Source organism: Balaenoptera ricei, chromosome 1 (assembly GCF_028023285.1).
Source record: "Balaenoptera ricei isolate mBalRic1 chromosome 1, mBalRic1.hap2, whole genome shotgun sequence".
Lineage (NCBI taxonomy): Eukaryota > Metazoa > Chordata > Mammalia > Artiodactyla > Balaenopteridae > Balaenoptera > Balaenoptera ricei.
This window is the reverse complement of record NC_082639.1, coordinates 82,519,882-82,536,679: the sequence shown is the minus strand read 5'-3', so window position 1 is coordinate 82,536,679 and position 16,798 is coordinate 82,519,882. Positions and strand designations below refer to the sequence as shown.

Sequence of the window (16,798 nt, the reverse complement as noted above, 5' to 3'; positions counted from 1 at the left end):
CTCCAGTCTGCACAAATTAAAATTAGTCTTTTTTCATTTACACATATGGAAAGCAGAATTTTAATGCGAATTTCACAGAACCTTGATAAGCACGGAGTTCCACAGATATCCTCTTCATGTTTCTTATTCATGGTTTCTGAGCCTCTTTTGATAAGCATTTGATAAGGTTTGATAATGAATAAAATGAAATCTCTTGGACTTGGGCTCTCTGGGGGGTTTTATGGCATTTTCCTATCTGTGCTAGTGTCTGACGGCTCCTGTATCATCATTTGTCTGTGAAAAGGAAAATCACACAAAGTAAAAAAATGAAGCATCTTAATTTAACAGCAAATTGCAAATCAGTTTTTAATGGCACTGGAGTGAGAATCTGATGTAAAGTGTGGTAAATTACTCAGTTTTAATTATAAAATGGTAAAATGGCATCAAAACCCATCTGCAGAATCTTTGCTGAAGATGAGATTCTTTCTAGGATTTTGAAAAGAGAAATTTATATCTTCAAGGAACTTAAACGTTAGCATGAAATTACTTGAAGCATTTCAGAATGCTAAAACTTATTGAGATTTTATGAAATCTCTTTGCTACTGAGTCCTTTCTCAGAAGGAGCCAAAGGCCCTCACTGACATCAAATAAAATAAACACTGAGAACTTCAGCAAAACAACTTGTGATTTGTTACTGTACATTCCCTTCAGATGTCTTGTCTCCTCAAAGAGGCTCTGTAGCCCACGTCAGGCCATGGAGCATTTCTTACTCATGTCTGCATCTCCCCTCAGGTCTAGCCTAGGAGGCCAAGCGGCACAGCAGGCACTTGGTAAGTCCTTGAGTTTAATCAAAGGCACAGTGTTCCCGTGACTATCAAGCTCTTGATTTAAAACTGACTACCTGGGACTTCCCTCGTGGTCCAGTGGTTAAGCATCTTCCTTCCAATGCAGGGGACATGGGTTCGATCCCTGATCGGGGAACTTAAGAACCCACACGCCGCGGGGCAACTAAGTCCGGGCACCGTAACCACTGAGCCTGCGCGCTCTGGAGCCCGCGAGCCACAGCGAAAGATCCTGCATGCCGCAACTGAGACCGGACACAGCCAAAAATTTAATTAAAAAAAAAAAAAACTAACTACCTGATTGTTTCTGCAGAACTTTGGCCAACAGGGTGAAGTATTGTGTGTGTTAGGAAGCTGCCTCCAAAGACTGCGTCACTGAGCTTTAATCTCAGGATTGAAAGGAGCAGGTTCAGAGGCAAGGGGCCCAAGTGAGAGCAGAGGTCCGCATTTGTCAAGAGCCCAACACCTAACAGGCAGAGAGCCTCCGGGACAGCTCAGGGCCTTTCCCTGCTAGCCCACAGAGGACCTTGTGTGAATTAGAATTAGGCACCCTTTCCTCAAGACGCTCTATTGCCATCTGCCAGGCAGCTGTTGTATACAAATTTTCAATGGCTGTTTACGAAGGGCGCCTCCTTAGATATAATGTCCCTATGTTGTATACATCCCGGAGCCAATGGCCAGGCCACTGTGTGGCCACCCACTGCGCTGGGCCGGGCTGAAATGCCCAACTGCCCATGCCACCATTTGCTTTTGTCTACCAAATATGAGATATAAAATTTGAATCTGACATTTTTTCTCTTTGGACTTCTAGTTACAAAATTAATTCTTTACTTAGGTAAAGACTTTGACTTTAATCACAGGTATTAGCATGAGAACCTATATTTGTCTAGCCTAGCACCCCAGTGGGAAAAGTTGGATTAGTAAATTCAAGCCTTTCTTCCCTTATCTTTGGATTGTAATAAAATATTTTTAGGCAAGCCATAAAGCCAGCGAGTGTCAGTCAAAGGTGACGCAGAACCCAGTATACAAATAGTTTCATTTCAAGGCCTTAGGATTGCCACAAATGCCATCCCCTTTCATTCTATTCTACCTCAGATTAAAACAGTTGAAGGTTTGTACTAGAAATTGTTGGGCCTGAAACTGGTGGAGAAGTGGATTTTTGTTTTTCAGCCTGTGGTCAGGGTTAAGAGTGTCAGAAGTAATTGGGATTTATTCATTCTGTGGCTTCGTGATCAATTTATGCAGGTTTTCAACGGTAAAAATACCACTTGGATCTCTGAAAGCCCTTGATATACTTTGGAATTTGGTCATAAACTGGTTCACTGCTTAAAATTCAGCACAAGGCAGTGTTTCAAAGGGTCTGAAATCTCCAAAGAATCTCATTTTTAGGCGGGTTTTCTTGTAAGGCAACCCTAGATGCTAAAGAGGCTTGGTGAGGCTTCAGAATACTCCTGTAATGGTGATCAGAAGTGTGCTTTTTCCAGGGTGGAGGAGTTCCACCTCTTCATGTGTTTACAGCATTTGTTAGGGTTCGAGATGGCACAGCTGTCACATCATCGCATGTCTTGCTGGAGTTCAGTGGATCTGAGATGAGGGTCTTTCTGCACTCTGGCATTGCCCTGGCCACCTGGGGACAGTTCACAGCGGACTCAGAGGGGTTTCCCATGGGCTCATCAGAGGACATGGTCTTTGCTGAGACATTAGACAAATTTTACATGCAGTCGGACTTACAATTTTGTTTGTGATCATAACTTCTGGATGAGATTTATGGAAAAACATGACCTGTGGAGTTGTTTGGTACAACCCGATGAGTGGCCTGGACTTTTGTGGACCTCTCCCTCAGTTGAGTAGAGCGGCTCAGGGCAGAAGAGAGAAGCTTTTGTTTGAGAGCCTGATAGCTTTCTGGGTGTTGTGGCCCAACACTCTGAACTAGGACAGAATAGCCCAGAAGCTTGCTCCCTCCCTCCCTCCCTCCCTCTTCACTCTCTCCGCTCCCCGCCCCCTCCCTTCCTCTTTTCATGCACACATTCCCATCCTCCTTTTTTTATTTCAAGCAAGTTAATTCCCAACCTTGGTCATAGAATGAATGACTAGAAAATCATCCCAACCTTAAAAATTCAACAAAAAAACATATTGATGACTAAGCCTCCAAGGCCCTGAAGGACACATCATCTCTGTACCAGGACGTCTCAGCCCTCGTGCAAAACACACAACTTTCTTACACTCTCATGCTGCCACTCTGTCCTTTGTGCTGTGGACGTGTGGCCGGCTGGAGTAACCGCGTGTGCATGTTAGTACTGAGAAGCATGCCGCCGAGGGAAAGTGCCTTCTTACAGGTGCTCAGCGTCACCCTGCACAGAAGGAACCATTTAGTGCTACTCAAGACCCCAGCAACTGTTGACTTGGAACTGAAATAAACAGAATAAACATACCTACGCCTAAGTAGAAATTGGTAGTTCCAACTTCTAGCTTTTTTACTCCATCAGAACTATTGATAAATTCTCAAAGACCAAATATCTCTAAAACCTTCTGATGGGTTGTGTAATTCGTTTTTAAAAAAAACTCTTTAGTGAAGTAACTTTCTATTTTTTAGCTAAGAAGCATCTTTAGAGGGTTCAAATTCTACGTTGTTCCACATGAGCACCTACCGTGTGCCAGGCACTGTGCCAGTTCCTTTTTTTTTTTAATTCCAGGTGCATCAGGTCAGGTAGTCCTGTGAAGTGGGCACTATTACTCCCAGGTGCAGACAGACACAAGTTAAGAGAAGTCTGGAAAGGTGGTCAGGGTCACCTGTTTTTTTTTTTTTTTCCTTGCTGTTGTATTGAGGTATAACTGACATACAGAACTGTTAAATTTAAAGTGTACAGCATAACGATTTGACTTACATACATCATGAAATGATGATCACAGTAAGTTTAGTGAACATCCATCCTCTCCTGTAGATAGAAAATTAGAGAAATAGAAAAAATATATTGTTTTCCTTGTGATGAGAACTCTAGGATTTACTCTCTTAACAACTTTCATATGTAATGTGCAGTAGAGTTAAGTATATTGATCATGTTGTACGTTACATCCCTAGGACTTATTTATCTTATAACTGGAAGTTTGTGCCTTTTGACTCCTTCATCCAATTCCCCCTCCCCGCCCCCACCTCTGGTAACCACAAATCTGATCTCTTTTTCTATGAGTTTGTTTGTTTGTTTGTTTTTGAAGTATAGTTGACCTACAACACTATGTTAATTCCTGTTATGTAACATAGTGATTTGATACTTCTATACATTCATAATGATTACCATAAGTTTGGTTACCATCTGTCACCATACAAAGATATTACATAATTATTGACTATATTCCCCACACTGTACATTTCATCCCCTGACTCATTTATATTGCAGCTGGAAGTTTGTACCTCTTAATCTTCCTCACCTATTTCTCTCATCCCCCAGCCACACTCCCTTCTGGCAACCACCTGTTTGTTCTCTGTATCTGTGAGTCCGTTTCTGTTTTGTTATGTTTGTTCCTTGTTTTGTTTTTTAGATTCTACATATAAGTGAAATCATACTGTATTTGTCTTTTTCTGTCTGACTTATTTCACTTAGCATGATACCCCCTCTAGGTCCATCCATGTTGTGTCAAATGGCAAGATTTCATTCTTTTTTATGGCCGAGTAATATTCCATTGTGTATATATGCCAGATCTTTTTTATCCATTCATCTATTGATGGGCACTTAGGTTGCTTCCATATCTTGACTACTGTAAATAATACTGCTGTGAACATAGTGGTGCATATATTTTTTCTAATCAGTGTTTTTGTTTTCTTCAGATAAATACCCAGGAGTGGAATTGCTAGATCACATGGTAGTTCTATTTTAAATTTTTTGAGGAATCTCCATACTGTTTTCCACAGCGTCTGCACTCATTTACATTTCCACCAACAGTGAGTGAGGATTCCCTTTTCTTCACATCCTCACCAGCACTTATTATTTGTTGTCTTTTTAATAATAGCCATTCTGACAGGTGTGAGGTGACATCTCATTGTGGTTTTGATTTGCATTTCCCTTTTGATTTGTGATGTTGAGCATCTTTTCATGTACCTGTTGGCCATCTGTATATCTTCTTTGGAAAAATGTTTATCTAGATTCTCTGCCCGTTTTAAAAAATGAGGTTGTTTGGTCTTTTGCTCTTGAGTTGTATGAGTTCTCTGTATATTTTGGATATTAACCCCTTATCAGATATATCGTTTGCAAATATCATCTCTTCAGTAGGCAGCCTTTTCATTTTGTTGATGGTTTCCATCATTGTGCAAAGCCTTATAGTTTGATGTAGTCCCATTTGTTTATTTTTGCTTTTGTTTCCCTTGCCTGAGGAGACATATCCAAAAATATATTACGAAGACCAATGTCAAGGAATGTACTGCCTATGTTTTCTTCTAGAAGTTTTATGGTTTCAGGTCTCACATATAAGTCTTTAATCCATTTGAGTTTATTTTTGTATGTGGCATGAGAAAGTAGTCCGGTTTGATTCTTTTGCATATAGCTATCCAATTTTCCCAGCACCATTTACTGAAGAGGTTGTCTTTCCTCCATTGTATAGTCTTGCCTCTTGGTCATAGATTAATTGCCCACACAAGTGTAGGTTCATTTCTGGGCTCTCTATTCTGTTCCATTGACCTATGGCTCTGTTTTTTGTCACCTGTTCTTGACCAACCTCCAAACTCTTTCTTTTTCTCCCCACCCCGTGGCAAGGAAGCCGCCACACAGAGGGTGAAATGGCAAAGCTTGGCTCCAGTCAGTCAGTGTTTACTGGACACCAGCTGCGTGCCAGCCACCAGGCTCTGGGAGCCCAAAACAAGTAAGCCATGGCCTCTGCCCTCGAGGAGCTCATGCCTGGCAGACTGCATTGCCTCCACTGTGTAGAGTGTGTTAGTGGATTCCCTGCCCCCTTTGATAAAATCAAACTAACTCAGTGTGGCCTTCAAGGCCCTGCCTGCCTCATCCAACTCCCCTCTGGCCTCTCCCCATCCCCCAGCCTGGGCTCCAGCCAGGCTGCACAGTGGCACCTGCAGGTGGGTCACTGTCTCTGGACCATGAGAGAAGGCATGGAGGAGGGGCGTAAGGGACTGTGTGTTCATGAAGCCGTGGAAGGTCCTGTGACCAGGGCCCTGTGTCAGTGTGCCTCAGAAAGGGAGCTCAGGGCCAGATGGAGAAGGGCATTGCCTGCTTTTGGGTTTTATGTGTAGGATACTGTGAGCCCTTTGGAACATGTGGACCCTTTAAATAAAGTCCAAAAAACTTTAATGCCCCAAATCTGCTGACTCATGGACCCCACTCATGGACCCACTGCATAATGGCAGTACCCTTGCCCATCTCCCCCATCCATCAAGGCTCTGCCACTTATTTCTGGGGACCCACAAAGATGCCTCACGTAGGCATCCACAGCCTTCTCGTGACCTGGGCCTCCTAGCAAATTCAGACCTGGATCCCTGTATGAGGTGTCAGTATATGGCAAGAATGGTGCATCAGCTCACTGGGCTGCAAGGAATGTAATGTGGTCAAAGCTCAGGGATCTGGGAGGAGAGGGCGATGGGGGTCTGTGTCCCTTATGGACCAGGTCTGAGCCCTGGGAGAGTGAAAACCAGACACAATAAGCCAATCCATTTTGGGGGAGGAGGGGCTAGAAGAGACTCTGGATCTCACGTCAGCCCTAGCTGGGGCACCCCTTGACTAAAGTCTCTGAGGATATGATACTCTGTGGCTTTGTAGGTGGTGGCTTGTAGCACTAGACATGGGGGTAGGGAAATTGTCAGGAGGCTATTGTGAAAGTTCAGGGAGAATAGGACATGATAACCTCCACGGGGATTAGAATGGGCCTTGGTGAGAGGTATAATCAGGAATTTCTTGATCAGTGGAAGCCAATTCTGAGGGTTCTAGTTTGAGTAATGAGGGCAGTGGAGGTGCCAATGACTGGGAAAGGAGGAGAAGAGCAGGCTTTGCAGAAAAGGTGAGTTCCGTTTATCCATATTGGCATCTGAGCTCTGAAGTGGATTCTGGTAAATATCCCTACCACAGCAGCAACCCTAACGGCTGGAGAGGGAGATTTGGGCATCATCAGCACATTTCAAAGGACTCTGAACTGGCCTTGTGCCGCCTACCCCAGCCCCATCCAGTCCCTTCTGCTCACCGCAGCCAGACTGATCTGTCCAGAAGCATCTTTCTTTTGTACCTGTTGCCTTCCCGGGCAGAAAGTGTCAATGGCCCTCACCGTCTGGAGTGTGAAGGTCTCACCTCTTAGGCTACAGTGCCCCTCTGTCTGATCTGTCTGATCCCTGTCTTCCTGGCTCAGGACTTCTCTGGTCACAAGTGACAGGAGTCCAGCGCAAACTAACTGAGGTATCAGGGGAGTCTGCCAGTTAACATAATCAGCGGGGGTTAGGGATGTGTGTGCCACTGGGACCCTTCCATCTCCTGCTCCTCTTCCCTTTGCACAATGATTTCATTCTCTCAGCCCAATCTGGTCCACATAAGGTGAAGCAACCTCCATTCTTCCAGTCTCATGACGTTTTCACAAGAAGGTAGGGTGTCCTTCACTCAGTTCCCTTAGAAAGATCCCAGGAAGAACTTTGGTTAGGCCAGCTTGGGTCAGGGACTTAGCCAGGTCAGCCAGCAATGTCCAGGGAGGTAGGTTTGAACCACATACTTAGAGAAAAGATGGAGCTCTCCTGGGGAGAGAAAAGGGGTGCTTGGGGTGTTAGGGGGAGAGGCTCCGCCTGCTCTAGCCCTCTCCTCCCCAAACAGCACCTTTATCTGACCAGGCCCAGCTGTTCTTAGCTCAAATGCCCAAAGCACCCTTACTGTTCTCAAGTTTTATCCTCAAGGGCCAACCCTGATACCCCGTCTTCTCCTTCCTACCCCCCCCCCACCCCATATGGGGCCCTTTTGACACGGGAAAACCAAAGGATAAAGAGGGAGCGTAACTTGCCCAGGCTAAGGAGCTGGAGGGGCAGGGATGAGATCCCAGCATTCTGTCTCCAGAGCCCAGGGATGTGTTAAACTATTCCCTGTGTGGGCTTCTAGGAGAATGTGCCCTCCTGAGGGTAGGGACCCAGCCTGTTGTCGCCCGCCGGCAGCCTGAGGGTTGGCAAACTGCTTGGTCACCATTGTTGTTGGCCCCAAGATGGCGCCTCCGCAGTCTTTTCCTTTCCATCCACAGCTCCCAGCCTGGGGATGTGGTCTTTCCTGGTGATTTGCACAATTTAAAATTCTGTGGGAACTGGGAAGCTTTCCTTCCAGGCAGGGAGAGAATAAAATATTAGTTATAATGCAGATGCCATCTTTTCCTAATCCTCTCAGCAGCCTCCCACAGCGGCTCTGGGGCTTTCCCCCCGATGGTGGCGAGCACACGTACCTCATCCCCCGGACTCAGGAACACAAACCTCCTGAGACTCTGGGTCCCATTGTTGTGCCTGATTTGAAATGCAGGATCGCACATCACACAGCCGTTGCAAGAGGAGACCCTGAGCTCCATTCCTCCCTGGGCTGGAACAGCTTTTGCTTCCTCAGAGAACTGTTGAAATGTGGGTTTCCTTGTTAATCGAGGTTCCCAGCACGTCGGTGGAGCTGGCTCTGTGCCTCCAGAATGTGTTTTCCAACCATCTCCTGGGCTCCGGCTATTCCAGCCTGTCAAGACCAGACTTGCCTGCGGTGTGGGGCTCCAGAGATGTTCATTCCAGATTAGAGTGATTTTCGGAGGCGGCCTCAGCAAGCTAGGACTGGTCCTGGCCGTGTAACCGGACCAGAGGGCCTGGGGCAGGTGGCCAGCGAGGCTTCTGAGGAGGATTGAGGTAGCCAGTGGGCACTTAAACAAGTACCAGGCTGCTTTCCTCCCACATGCTGACCCACCCACCATGCCTGTGCATCAGACCTTAAACACCTCAAACGTAAACTGTTCATTTTATTTAACCAGGTGAGTAGCATTCTGACATAGGCCTATAAAAACAGTTAACAGTTCGTGCTGTCTGTGTGCCACGGTATGTTATAAGCGCTTTACAGATATTGATCCATTTCATCCCTATTAACATCTCGTCATATGTTATTATCCCCATTTTGCAGACCAGGAGCTCTACAGAGAGGTAAAGTCACTTGCCCAGAGCCACACAGCTGGTGAGGGGCACAGTGGCCTATGGATGGAGGGGGCAGGCTGGCCTGAGCTCTTAAACACTGTGCTATAACATCCGTTGACATCAGGGTTATGAAAATGCTGGCAGTAGGAAAGTAGTAGTAGCTAGACTCAGATTTCCATGAAAAGCAGCAATGATAGTAATTTATGAATTTTCTGGCTAAACTTCAATTCGGTTGGACAGTTGTGGGCCTCATCCATCCCGTTTGCTGTAGTTATCCGTTTACCTACCTCTCGTCTCAGACCCCAGAGCTAATGACTGGGACCGGAAGAAGTTTTAGAGGTGGAGCCATGTGAGTGGGTAACCCTGACACAGTAGTTACTAAGCCCTGCCTCCATCCCTCCCTCCCTTTCTTCTTTCCTTTCTTTCCTGCTCAAGGTATACTTATTGCTTAATTTACGTACATAGCACATTTTCCTACACCTCCTCCCCACCCCCCAAAAAAAAGGACTGCTCTCAAATCTCTGATGGATCAGACTCAGGCAAGACTTGGAGTAGAAGATACGTGTCCAGCCTGCATCTTTCTCTTATGGTGGCTGCGGGTGGATTTGGTCCCTGGAATGAACCTGGCAAGACTCGTGGCAGAATGTTCTTGATCCAAAGCCTAGCAGCTTCCCTTCCTCCGAAGGTTGTGCCCCAGCTGCTGTGTGTGGTGGAGCTCAGGATGGCCAGGGCCCGTGCTGGTGCAGTGAAACCCTATTCCATCTCTGGCCTCCCCTCGCTGCCACCTCCTCTCCTCAAGATAAGAGGCTCGAGAAACAAAGAATCAGACTTATCTTCCAGGAATGAAGTTCAAATTTAGGGGCAAATAGTTAGAGAATTTGAGCTTGAAGAAAAAGTTGTGTTACTATAAGGTGGTCATTGGTAACATTTATAGCATTTGTTTGAGAGATCGATTATTTGTAATTATTCTCTTGCTTTCTCTCTGGCAGTTGAAGAACATAAGGTCCAAAGGTCAGTGAGTACTGCACTTCCATTCAGTGTAAACTACTTTCTTATATGGTCACCCCTCGCCAACCACGGGGTTGACAGCCCATCAAAGTACCTACCTACAGTGGCAAAATCAGAGTCAGCAAGGTCAAGATGTCATAAAATAGGCACCTGGGAAAAATAAAAGTTGCGTTAATATATGTGATTAAAACAATGAGTGAAAGTTCTAGAAGGCCTCCTCCCCCAAATAACCACTATTTTAATCATGAGAGTGACCGTATGTGGGTGACTTTTGAATTGCCTCTTCAGTTGTTTGGGAGACATTGCCCACATCATCTGTAGATGCAGAAGCTCCCAGAGGCCCCCTTGGCTCCTTTTAATGCAGTAGAACCAGCCCTCACTGGCTTGAAATGAAGAGCCCTTTGCAATTCTTGCTTTCTCTGGCTCTGGCTCCCTCCCTTCCTTCCACCCGCTCCCCCTCCACCCCCTCCCTCTTCATCTCCCTCCCTTTCCCTTCTCCTCTTCCCCGTTTAAAATACAAGTCTGGACAACTGTGTAACCTCCTAACTTTTCACAAATTATGCAAGAGCTTAAGGGCATATTTTCTGAAGTCTGGTCTTCTGTCCCAGATTATTTGAGAGTCAGTGTTACGGATCTTTTCTCTCTTCTCTAGGTACTTCCCTAGAGTGCCCCAGCTCCCGAGTCTACAGGGGGAGAGAACAGTAATTGTGGACTTTCCTCTAAGGAGTTAGGACAGAAGTAACGAGAACTGATTTTTTATTTTTGGTAACAAGTGCAAAACAATATTATCTCAAAACCTGAAGTAAAAGATTGCCCCATATAAAATGCTACAAAAGACCTTTGATGTTTATGAGATGCTGAGAAAGAGAGAGGGGGTGGGGGAATGGGACGTGGCCTGGGTGTTGGCTATCAGGGAGCGAGGAGAGTACGGGGATAGCTTTCGGGGTCTGGGCGGACACAGTTTCAGTGGAGGGTTACACAGAGGATAGGACCTGCTGGTTGCTGCATTTTCAGAGCTCAGACCAAGAAGAAGTGGACCCAGGACTCAGCACAAGGGATTTAGGCTAGGTGTACAGACTGTCAGGGTGGCTAAAGAGAGGCCAGGGTCACAGAATCGGTTAGGATTTAGCTCAGCTGCCAGTGACAGGAACACCCAAAATAACAGGCTTAAAAAAGCTAGAAGATCACATGGAAGACCTGGAGGCCAGCACTCCAGGGCTGGAGTGCTGGCCTCACCGTTGTGAGGGACCTGGGCTCGTTCAGGCCTTCTGCTCCCCTATTCCTATGGTTTGGCCTCTTCCTCATTATCCAGGATGGTTTTGCAGCTCCAGCCATCACATCTCAGCTTGGAAGTCCCACCAACATGGCAGTTTACCCTTCCTTGGCCAAAACTTAGCCATGTGGCCACATCTCCCTATAAGAGAGAAAGACTGAGGAATGTCAGTCATCCTTTAGCTGTGTGGCAACACACCCGGTTAAACCAGGGCTTCAAATAATTTGAGAGGAAACAGGAGAACCTCCATAACTAAGAAAAGTCATAGACATTGGGATATTTGTTCATTCAGTGAGTACGGAGTAACCATTGTGTTCAGGCATTGCTCGAAGGCAGCAGGGAAGAAGGCAGATGGGCTTCTGGTCTCGTGAAGCTTATTATCTAGCAGGAGGCAAGACAGACAATAAACGAATAGCAAATGCGGCCTGGTTGACAATCTACATTCTGTACTCAAGTCTTCCCAACGAGCTGTCTTCAGATGTACCTGTACATAATTAATGATCGAAGCCAAGAGTGTCAAACATCAGTGCTAATGCCTGCGGGCGCCGTGGGCAGCCAACATCAGTATCTCTTTGATAGGTATTCAGCTCCTCCGTCAAACACTCTGTGAGAAGAGTGGTGGGGAAGAGGAGGAGGGAGAAGTCAGTCATTAGTAAGCCAGAGCCCCACCTTGAAAACAGCCCGGGAGTCATGCTGTGGCCAGTGCCCTCGTGGGCTGAGGATGAGAATCCAGCTGTAAAATCCCAGGTCTTTTTCTTCTTCTCGAGTGGAGGAGGTTTGGGGGGCTCTTTCCTTGCTAAGGTGCAGGGCAGTGTGATGAGGATAGTTTTGTGATTCCTACAGGCCTTTGAGGCCAAGCTGGGGAAGTTGAGAAAACACCAAGGACACAGCCTTTTCCTGCTCATATGACCTTCAGCCACAGTCCCTGAGCCTGGTTTTGCCGGGAACCAGGAAGGTGTCCAAGTTCAGTTCACATGTTGTAAGTGGGCGTGGGTTCTAAATTAAACCCGGAACAAGTGCTACCCACCCAGAACTCCCGTCCCAGCCGCTGTGCAGTGACCTAGATTCAGTGATTCTCAAACTACTTGAGGTGAAGAGCCAGTTCTTTGTTTTGATTTAAGTTTCCTTTTCCAATCTGTCATAAAAAATGAAATATCAGAAAAATGAAATTAAAATCACATACAAAATACAAACTCAGACTTCTGTTAGTGGATTCAAGAGACATTACTCTGTCCAATTGCTCTAAACGTTTCTAAAGGCAAACTCGATCCTGAACTGGAGTTTGCCAGGAGCAAAGAATTCAGAGCCATCACGACAGCCCAGGGACTGCGCTTTGGGCAGCACTGGCCTGCAGGCCTGGGACCACGGGCCGGCTGGGACTCTGTCCTTCCCAGCTCTGTGTTAGGACAGCTCTGAAGGAGAATGAGGAAGCTCGCTGGGTGGCCTGGCACATCTCTCCCTGGCGCCCCCTGCCCTGCTCCCCACGTTTTCAGCTGCTACCCGAGTAGACTGATAAAAGGAGCGGCTTGGCCGATTCTCCTATCATAGTCCCCGAGTGCAGGTGAAAATTTTACTACACGCTCTCTGCAGCCAGAGAAATGAAAGTTCACAGCTAACTGTAATCATTATCCAGCCTCCTCTACCTGACCGGGGCTTTGGGCATATACTGGTTTGATTAGCAAAGCAGCCGACCGCAAGGCCGGCGTCTCCAGCCGGCTGGCCTGGCCTCGCCGGCCCCAGCAGGCTGGGAGGTCACTGGTGACCCTGTGTTGCAGTTCTCCAAGGAGAGGCACGTCATGGACAGGACCCCGGAGAGGCTGAAGAAGGAGCTGGAGGAGGAGCTGCTGCTGAGCAGCGAGGACTTGCGCAGCCACGCCTGGTACCACGGCCGCATCCCCCGACAGGTACCCGCCCCCGCGCAGGGTCACGCGCCCAAGGCCACCAGGAGCGAGCCCCGGTTCAGCCAGCGCGCACTACTACAGGGTGGCCTGTGGCGACTTAACGTAGGCCCGTCTCTAAGGAGACCTTGGGAAGAGCTACGGTCAGGAATCCAAAGTACGTTTCCCTGTGGCCGCCGGTGAGTGGATGAAGGGAGAGCAGGTGTTCTGTGGTTCTGTAAACAAGGCGCAGGCAGGAGGCAGCAGTGCAGGGTGGTACCTAAGGGAATATGAGGCTGGGCTGTGGTTCAGCTAATTGAACTCTTGGCCGGCTGCCTGCAGCCTCATACCCTGTGGAGCCTGCTTCCTTCTCAAGGCAGTGGTTTAATTTCAGGTGAAGAGAGGGTATCATCAGGGCGGGTGACCCAGAGCGACAAGGCCGCCTATGCCCTAGTGGGGCCGGCACTTATTCACTCTCCATCCCTCCCGTCCCCGGCCCCAGGCCCGGGGGTGGGAAAGAAGAGGAATTATACCAGCGACGACAGACTCATGGCCAGAATGTACTTTGTGTGATTGTCCTTTGGGTCATAGCCTTGAATGATGTTTCTGTATTTAATAGTATAGAAATTGAAAAATAGAATAAGTGCAGAATTGAGGCATAGAGTTTCCCTTGGGTTTTTATTGTAACCTGATCTGACCAGTCACGCAGGACAACGTGACAGGAAAGGGGTGGCCGAGGGTGAGGGAAGGGCATCATGTTGTGACCGGTTTTTTTTAATGTAGCAGCTTTCTCAGCATCATCAAAGAAATAATCCTGATTCTAACTTTGTTTTTTTTTTCTTCTTTTGGTGTAAAATCGATTGTAGAAAAGAGAGTAAAAAGAAGAAAATTAAACTCTTACCTGTAATTCTCCCTTCTGGAGATAACCACTATGAACATTTCGATATAAATCCTGCCAGACTTTTCCAAATCTAGTATGAGCTCATGCTGCATAGAACTTTGCAGCCCACTTTCTTCCCTTAGTGATATATCCTGGGAATTTTCTCCTGCTCTGAAATGATCTTCACCAGTCTCCACTGTCTGTGTCCACTGTTTGCTTTCTCCATTCTGTATTGGACACTCTCCCCAACATCCTTGAAGATAACTACTGTTCATGACTATCATTATTTCCTCAGGCTCAATTCCAAGAAATGGAATTTCTGTGTGGAAACATTTTTAAGGCTAAGATGCAATTTTAAGGTAACCATGGTAGCATACTATTCTAAGCTAGTGGATCAAATGTTGGCGTGTCCTAGAAAACTTATCAGAGTTTATAAATCTGATGTCTGTCACCACCATCATTCTCCTTATCGTGAGCATAAAATTTGTTTCCCATTTGCCATGAGTGTAAATTGTCAGCTATACATCATTCCCGATTGTATAACTAAAGACTGTGACAATAATAATGATAGTTATAGCCAACACTTTAGTCCTTTAAATCTTTATAGCTCTTCTGTAGGTGACATTATCCCCGTTTTACAGATGATGTAAACCGAGTGTAACTTGTCCATGTAACTCGTCACCCAGACAAGCCAGAATGCAAACCCAGGCAGATTAGCTACAGGAACAACCATACTACAACACAGTATAAATTCTCCTTTTGTTATAAACACCAGCATCATTATAGCTAATGATTTTTTTAGCATCTACTGTGTTCCAGGCACTGTACTAATGCTTTGCATATAGTATGTATGCAGGTATGTAATCTTCCCAATAACTCTGTGAGATGAGAGACCCGGCCCACTGTGTTCCAGGCCCTCCCGGGTAATCGGTGTGCCCAGAACCACACTCAAGGGTCGATTCCACAGTGCCTGGACTCCACCTGCATGTGGACCCTCCTCCCCACCGACCAGGCCTGGAGAGGGGTGTCTTAGGAGAGGGCTCTGAGGGTGACTCGTAGATGACAACAAACACCCTCCTCCAATTGTTGGGGGAAGGGGGAGAATCAGACCCACCAGACACATATTTTCTCATTTATTTTCCATCACTTCATATCCTTCAGGTCTGCATAAATATCATCTTCTCCTGATACCCTCCTAACCACAGTATTTAAGAGGACAGCCCGCATCCCGATTTACTTCTTCCTTAACTTTACAACATCTGACATACCGTACCTGTTGCTTGTTTGTCCTCACTAAAATAGAAGCTGTCCGCTAAAAACAGAAGCTCTGAGACAGCGGGGACTCTCGTCGGCTTCATTCACTGCTGTAAACACAGTGCCTACAGTAGTACTTGGCACATAGTAGGTGATCAGCAAATAGCTCTTAAATGAATGAGTGGGTCTTCTAAGAATTTGGCATTTGACGAAATGAAGAGCCGACTGGGGAAGAAGAGACATAATAGCATTGTCCTCTGTTGGCCCAAGGAAGTGGGGCGCAGCGCAGCTAAGCTTGCCTTGGCTACCCCTCACTCACTGTTTTGTCCCAAAGGTGTCAGAAAACCTCGTGCAGCGGGACGGTGACTTCCTGGTTCGTGATTCCCTGTCCAGCCCCGGAAACTTTGTCCTGACCTGTCAGTGGAAGAACCTCCCTCAGCACTTCAAGATCCGCCGGACGGTCCTGCGGCTCAGTGAGGCCTACAGCCGAGTGCAGTACCAGTTTGAGACGGAGAGCTTCGACTCCATCCCCGGCCTGGTGCGCTGCTATGTGGGCAACCGGCGGCCCATCTCCCAGCAGAGCGGAGCCATCATCTTCCAGCCCATCAACAGGACAGTGCCCCTGCGGTGCCTGGAGGAGCACTACGGCACCTCCCCCAGCCGGGCCCAGGAGGGCAGCCTCGTCGAGGGAAGGCCGGACGTGGCCAAGAGGCTGAGCCTCACCATGGGCGGCCCCCAGGCCCGAGAGCAGAGCCTGCCCAGGGGCAACCTCCTCAGGTGGGTCAGGGCCTCCTTGGTCAGTGTTGGGAGCGTGGGGGACCCTCTGGCCAGGAGCAGGCTTAGCTAGGCGGGCGTGCTCCCCCAGGAGCAGAAGAACCATGAACGACGTTAAGAAGAATGTCAAGTGTCACTGGAATAACTGTCACGAGGCAGTGCGTGATTAGTTCCCAATTGAGTTAGTGCCAAAAATAACTGATGCAGTTGCTGAGGAAGGGGACGGCTGAGTGGGAGAGACCTCCCAGCGAAGGCGGTAAGGGTTCCGGCTAGGCTGAAGGCTAGGGAAAACGTGGACAGATGCTGCAAAGGGAAGGGTATTCCCAGGGAGGGAGGGGGCTCAGCATGAGCATAAGAGTAGAGGTAGAAAAGGGGCGAGCATTGCTTGGAGTGAGGACACTGGTGGAGCTAGAACACAGGATCCATGCAGGGGGCTGGCAGGGGGAGGTTTAGGGAGGTGACTGACCCCCACCAGATCGGGGAGGCCTTAATGCCAAGCTAGGGGATTGGAGGAGCCTCAGAGACTCAATGTGGGGAACGGGATGTCCTAAGAATTGTACGGGACAGCGCTGTGCAAGAGGAGTGAGGAAGGGGAGGAGCCGGAATAGCAGCTAGTGAGCCGTGGAGGGTCAGGCTGTGCGGGTGGAGTAGGGCGAGGGTCAGGAGACTCAGACCCAGCCTTCCTGAGACTCTTCTGCATGAGGGGACGGACGATGGAGAAGGGCAAGTCAGACACCGCGGGAGGGACCGGAGGGCGAGGACTTCGGAGGAAAAACCAGCTGTTCCATCTGA

The 16,798-nt window shown here is 47.6% G+C and overlaps 1 protein-coding gene across 4 annotated transcripts in view; it reads left to right on the top strand.

The window, feature by feature from the left end:
- Nucleotides 1-16,798, top strand: part of BCAR3 (BCAR3 adaptor protein, NSP family member) — a 202,069-nt gene that overhangs the window by 159,808 nt on the left and 25,463 nt on the right. For all 4 annotated transcript variants that reach the window (XM_059926475.1, XM_059926479.1, XM_059926492.1 and 1 more), the window contains 2 exons: nt 12,997-13,125; nt 15,567-16,009. In XM_059926475.1, the coding sequence (XP_059782458.1) occupies nt 12,997-13,125; nt 15,567-16,009 (572 nt within the window). The remainder of the gene's footprint in view (nt 1-12,996; nt 13,126-15,566; nt 16,010-16,798) is intronic.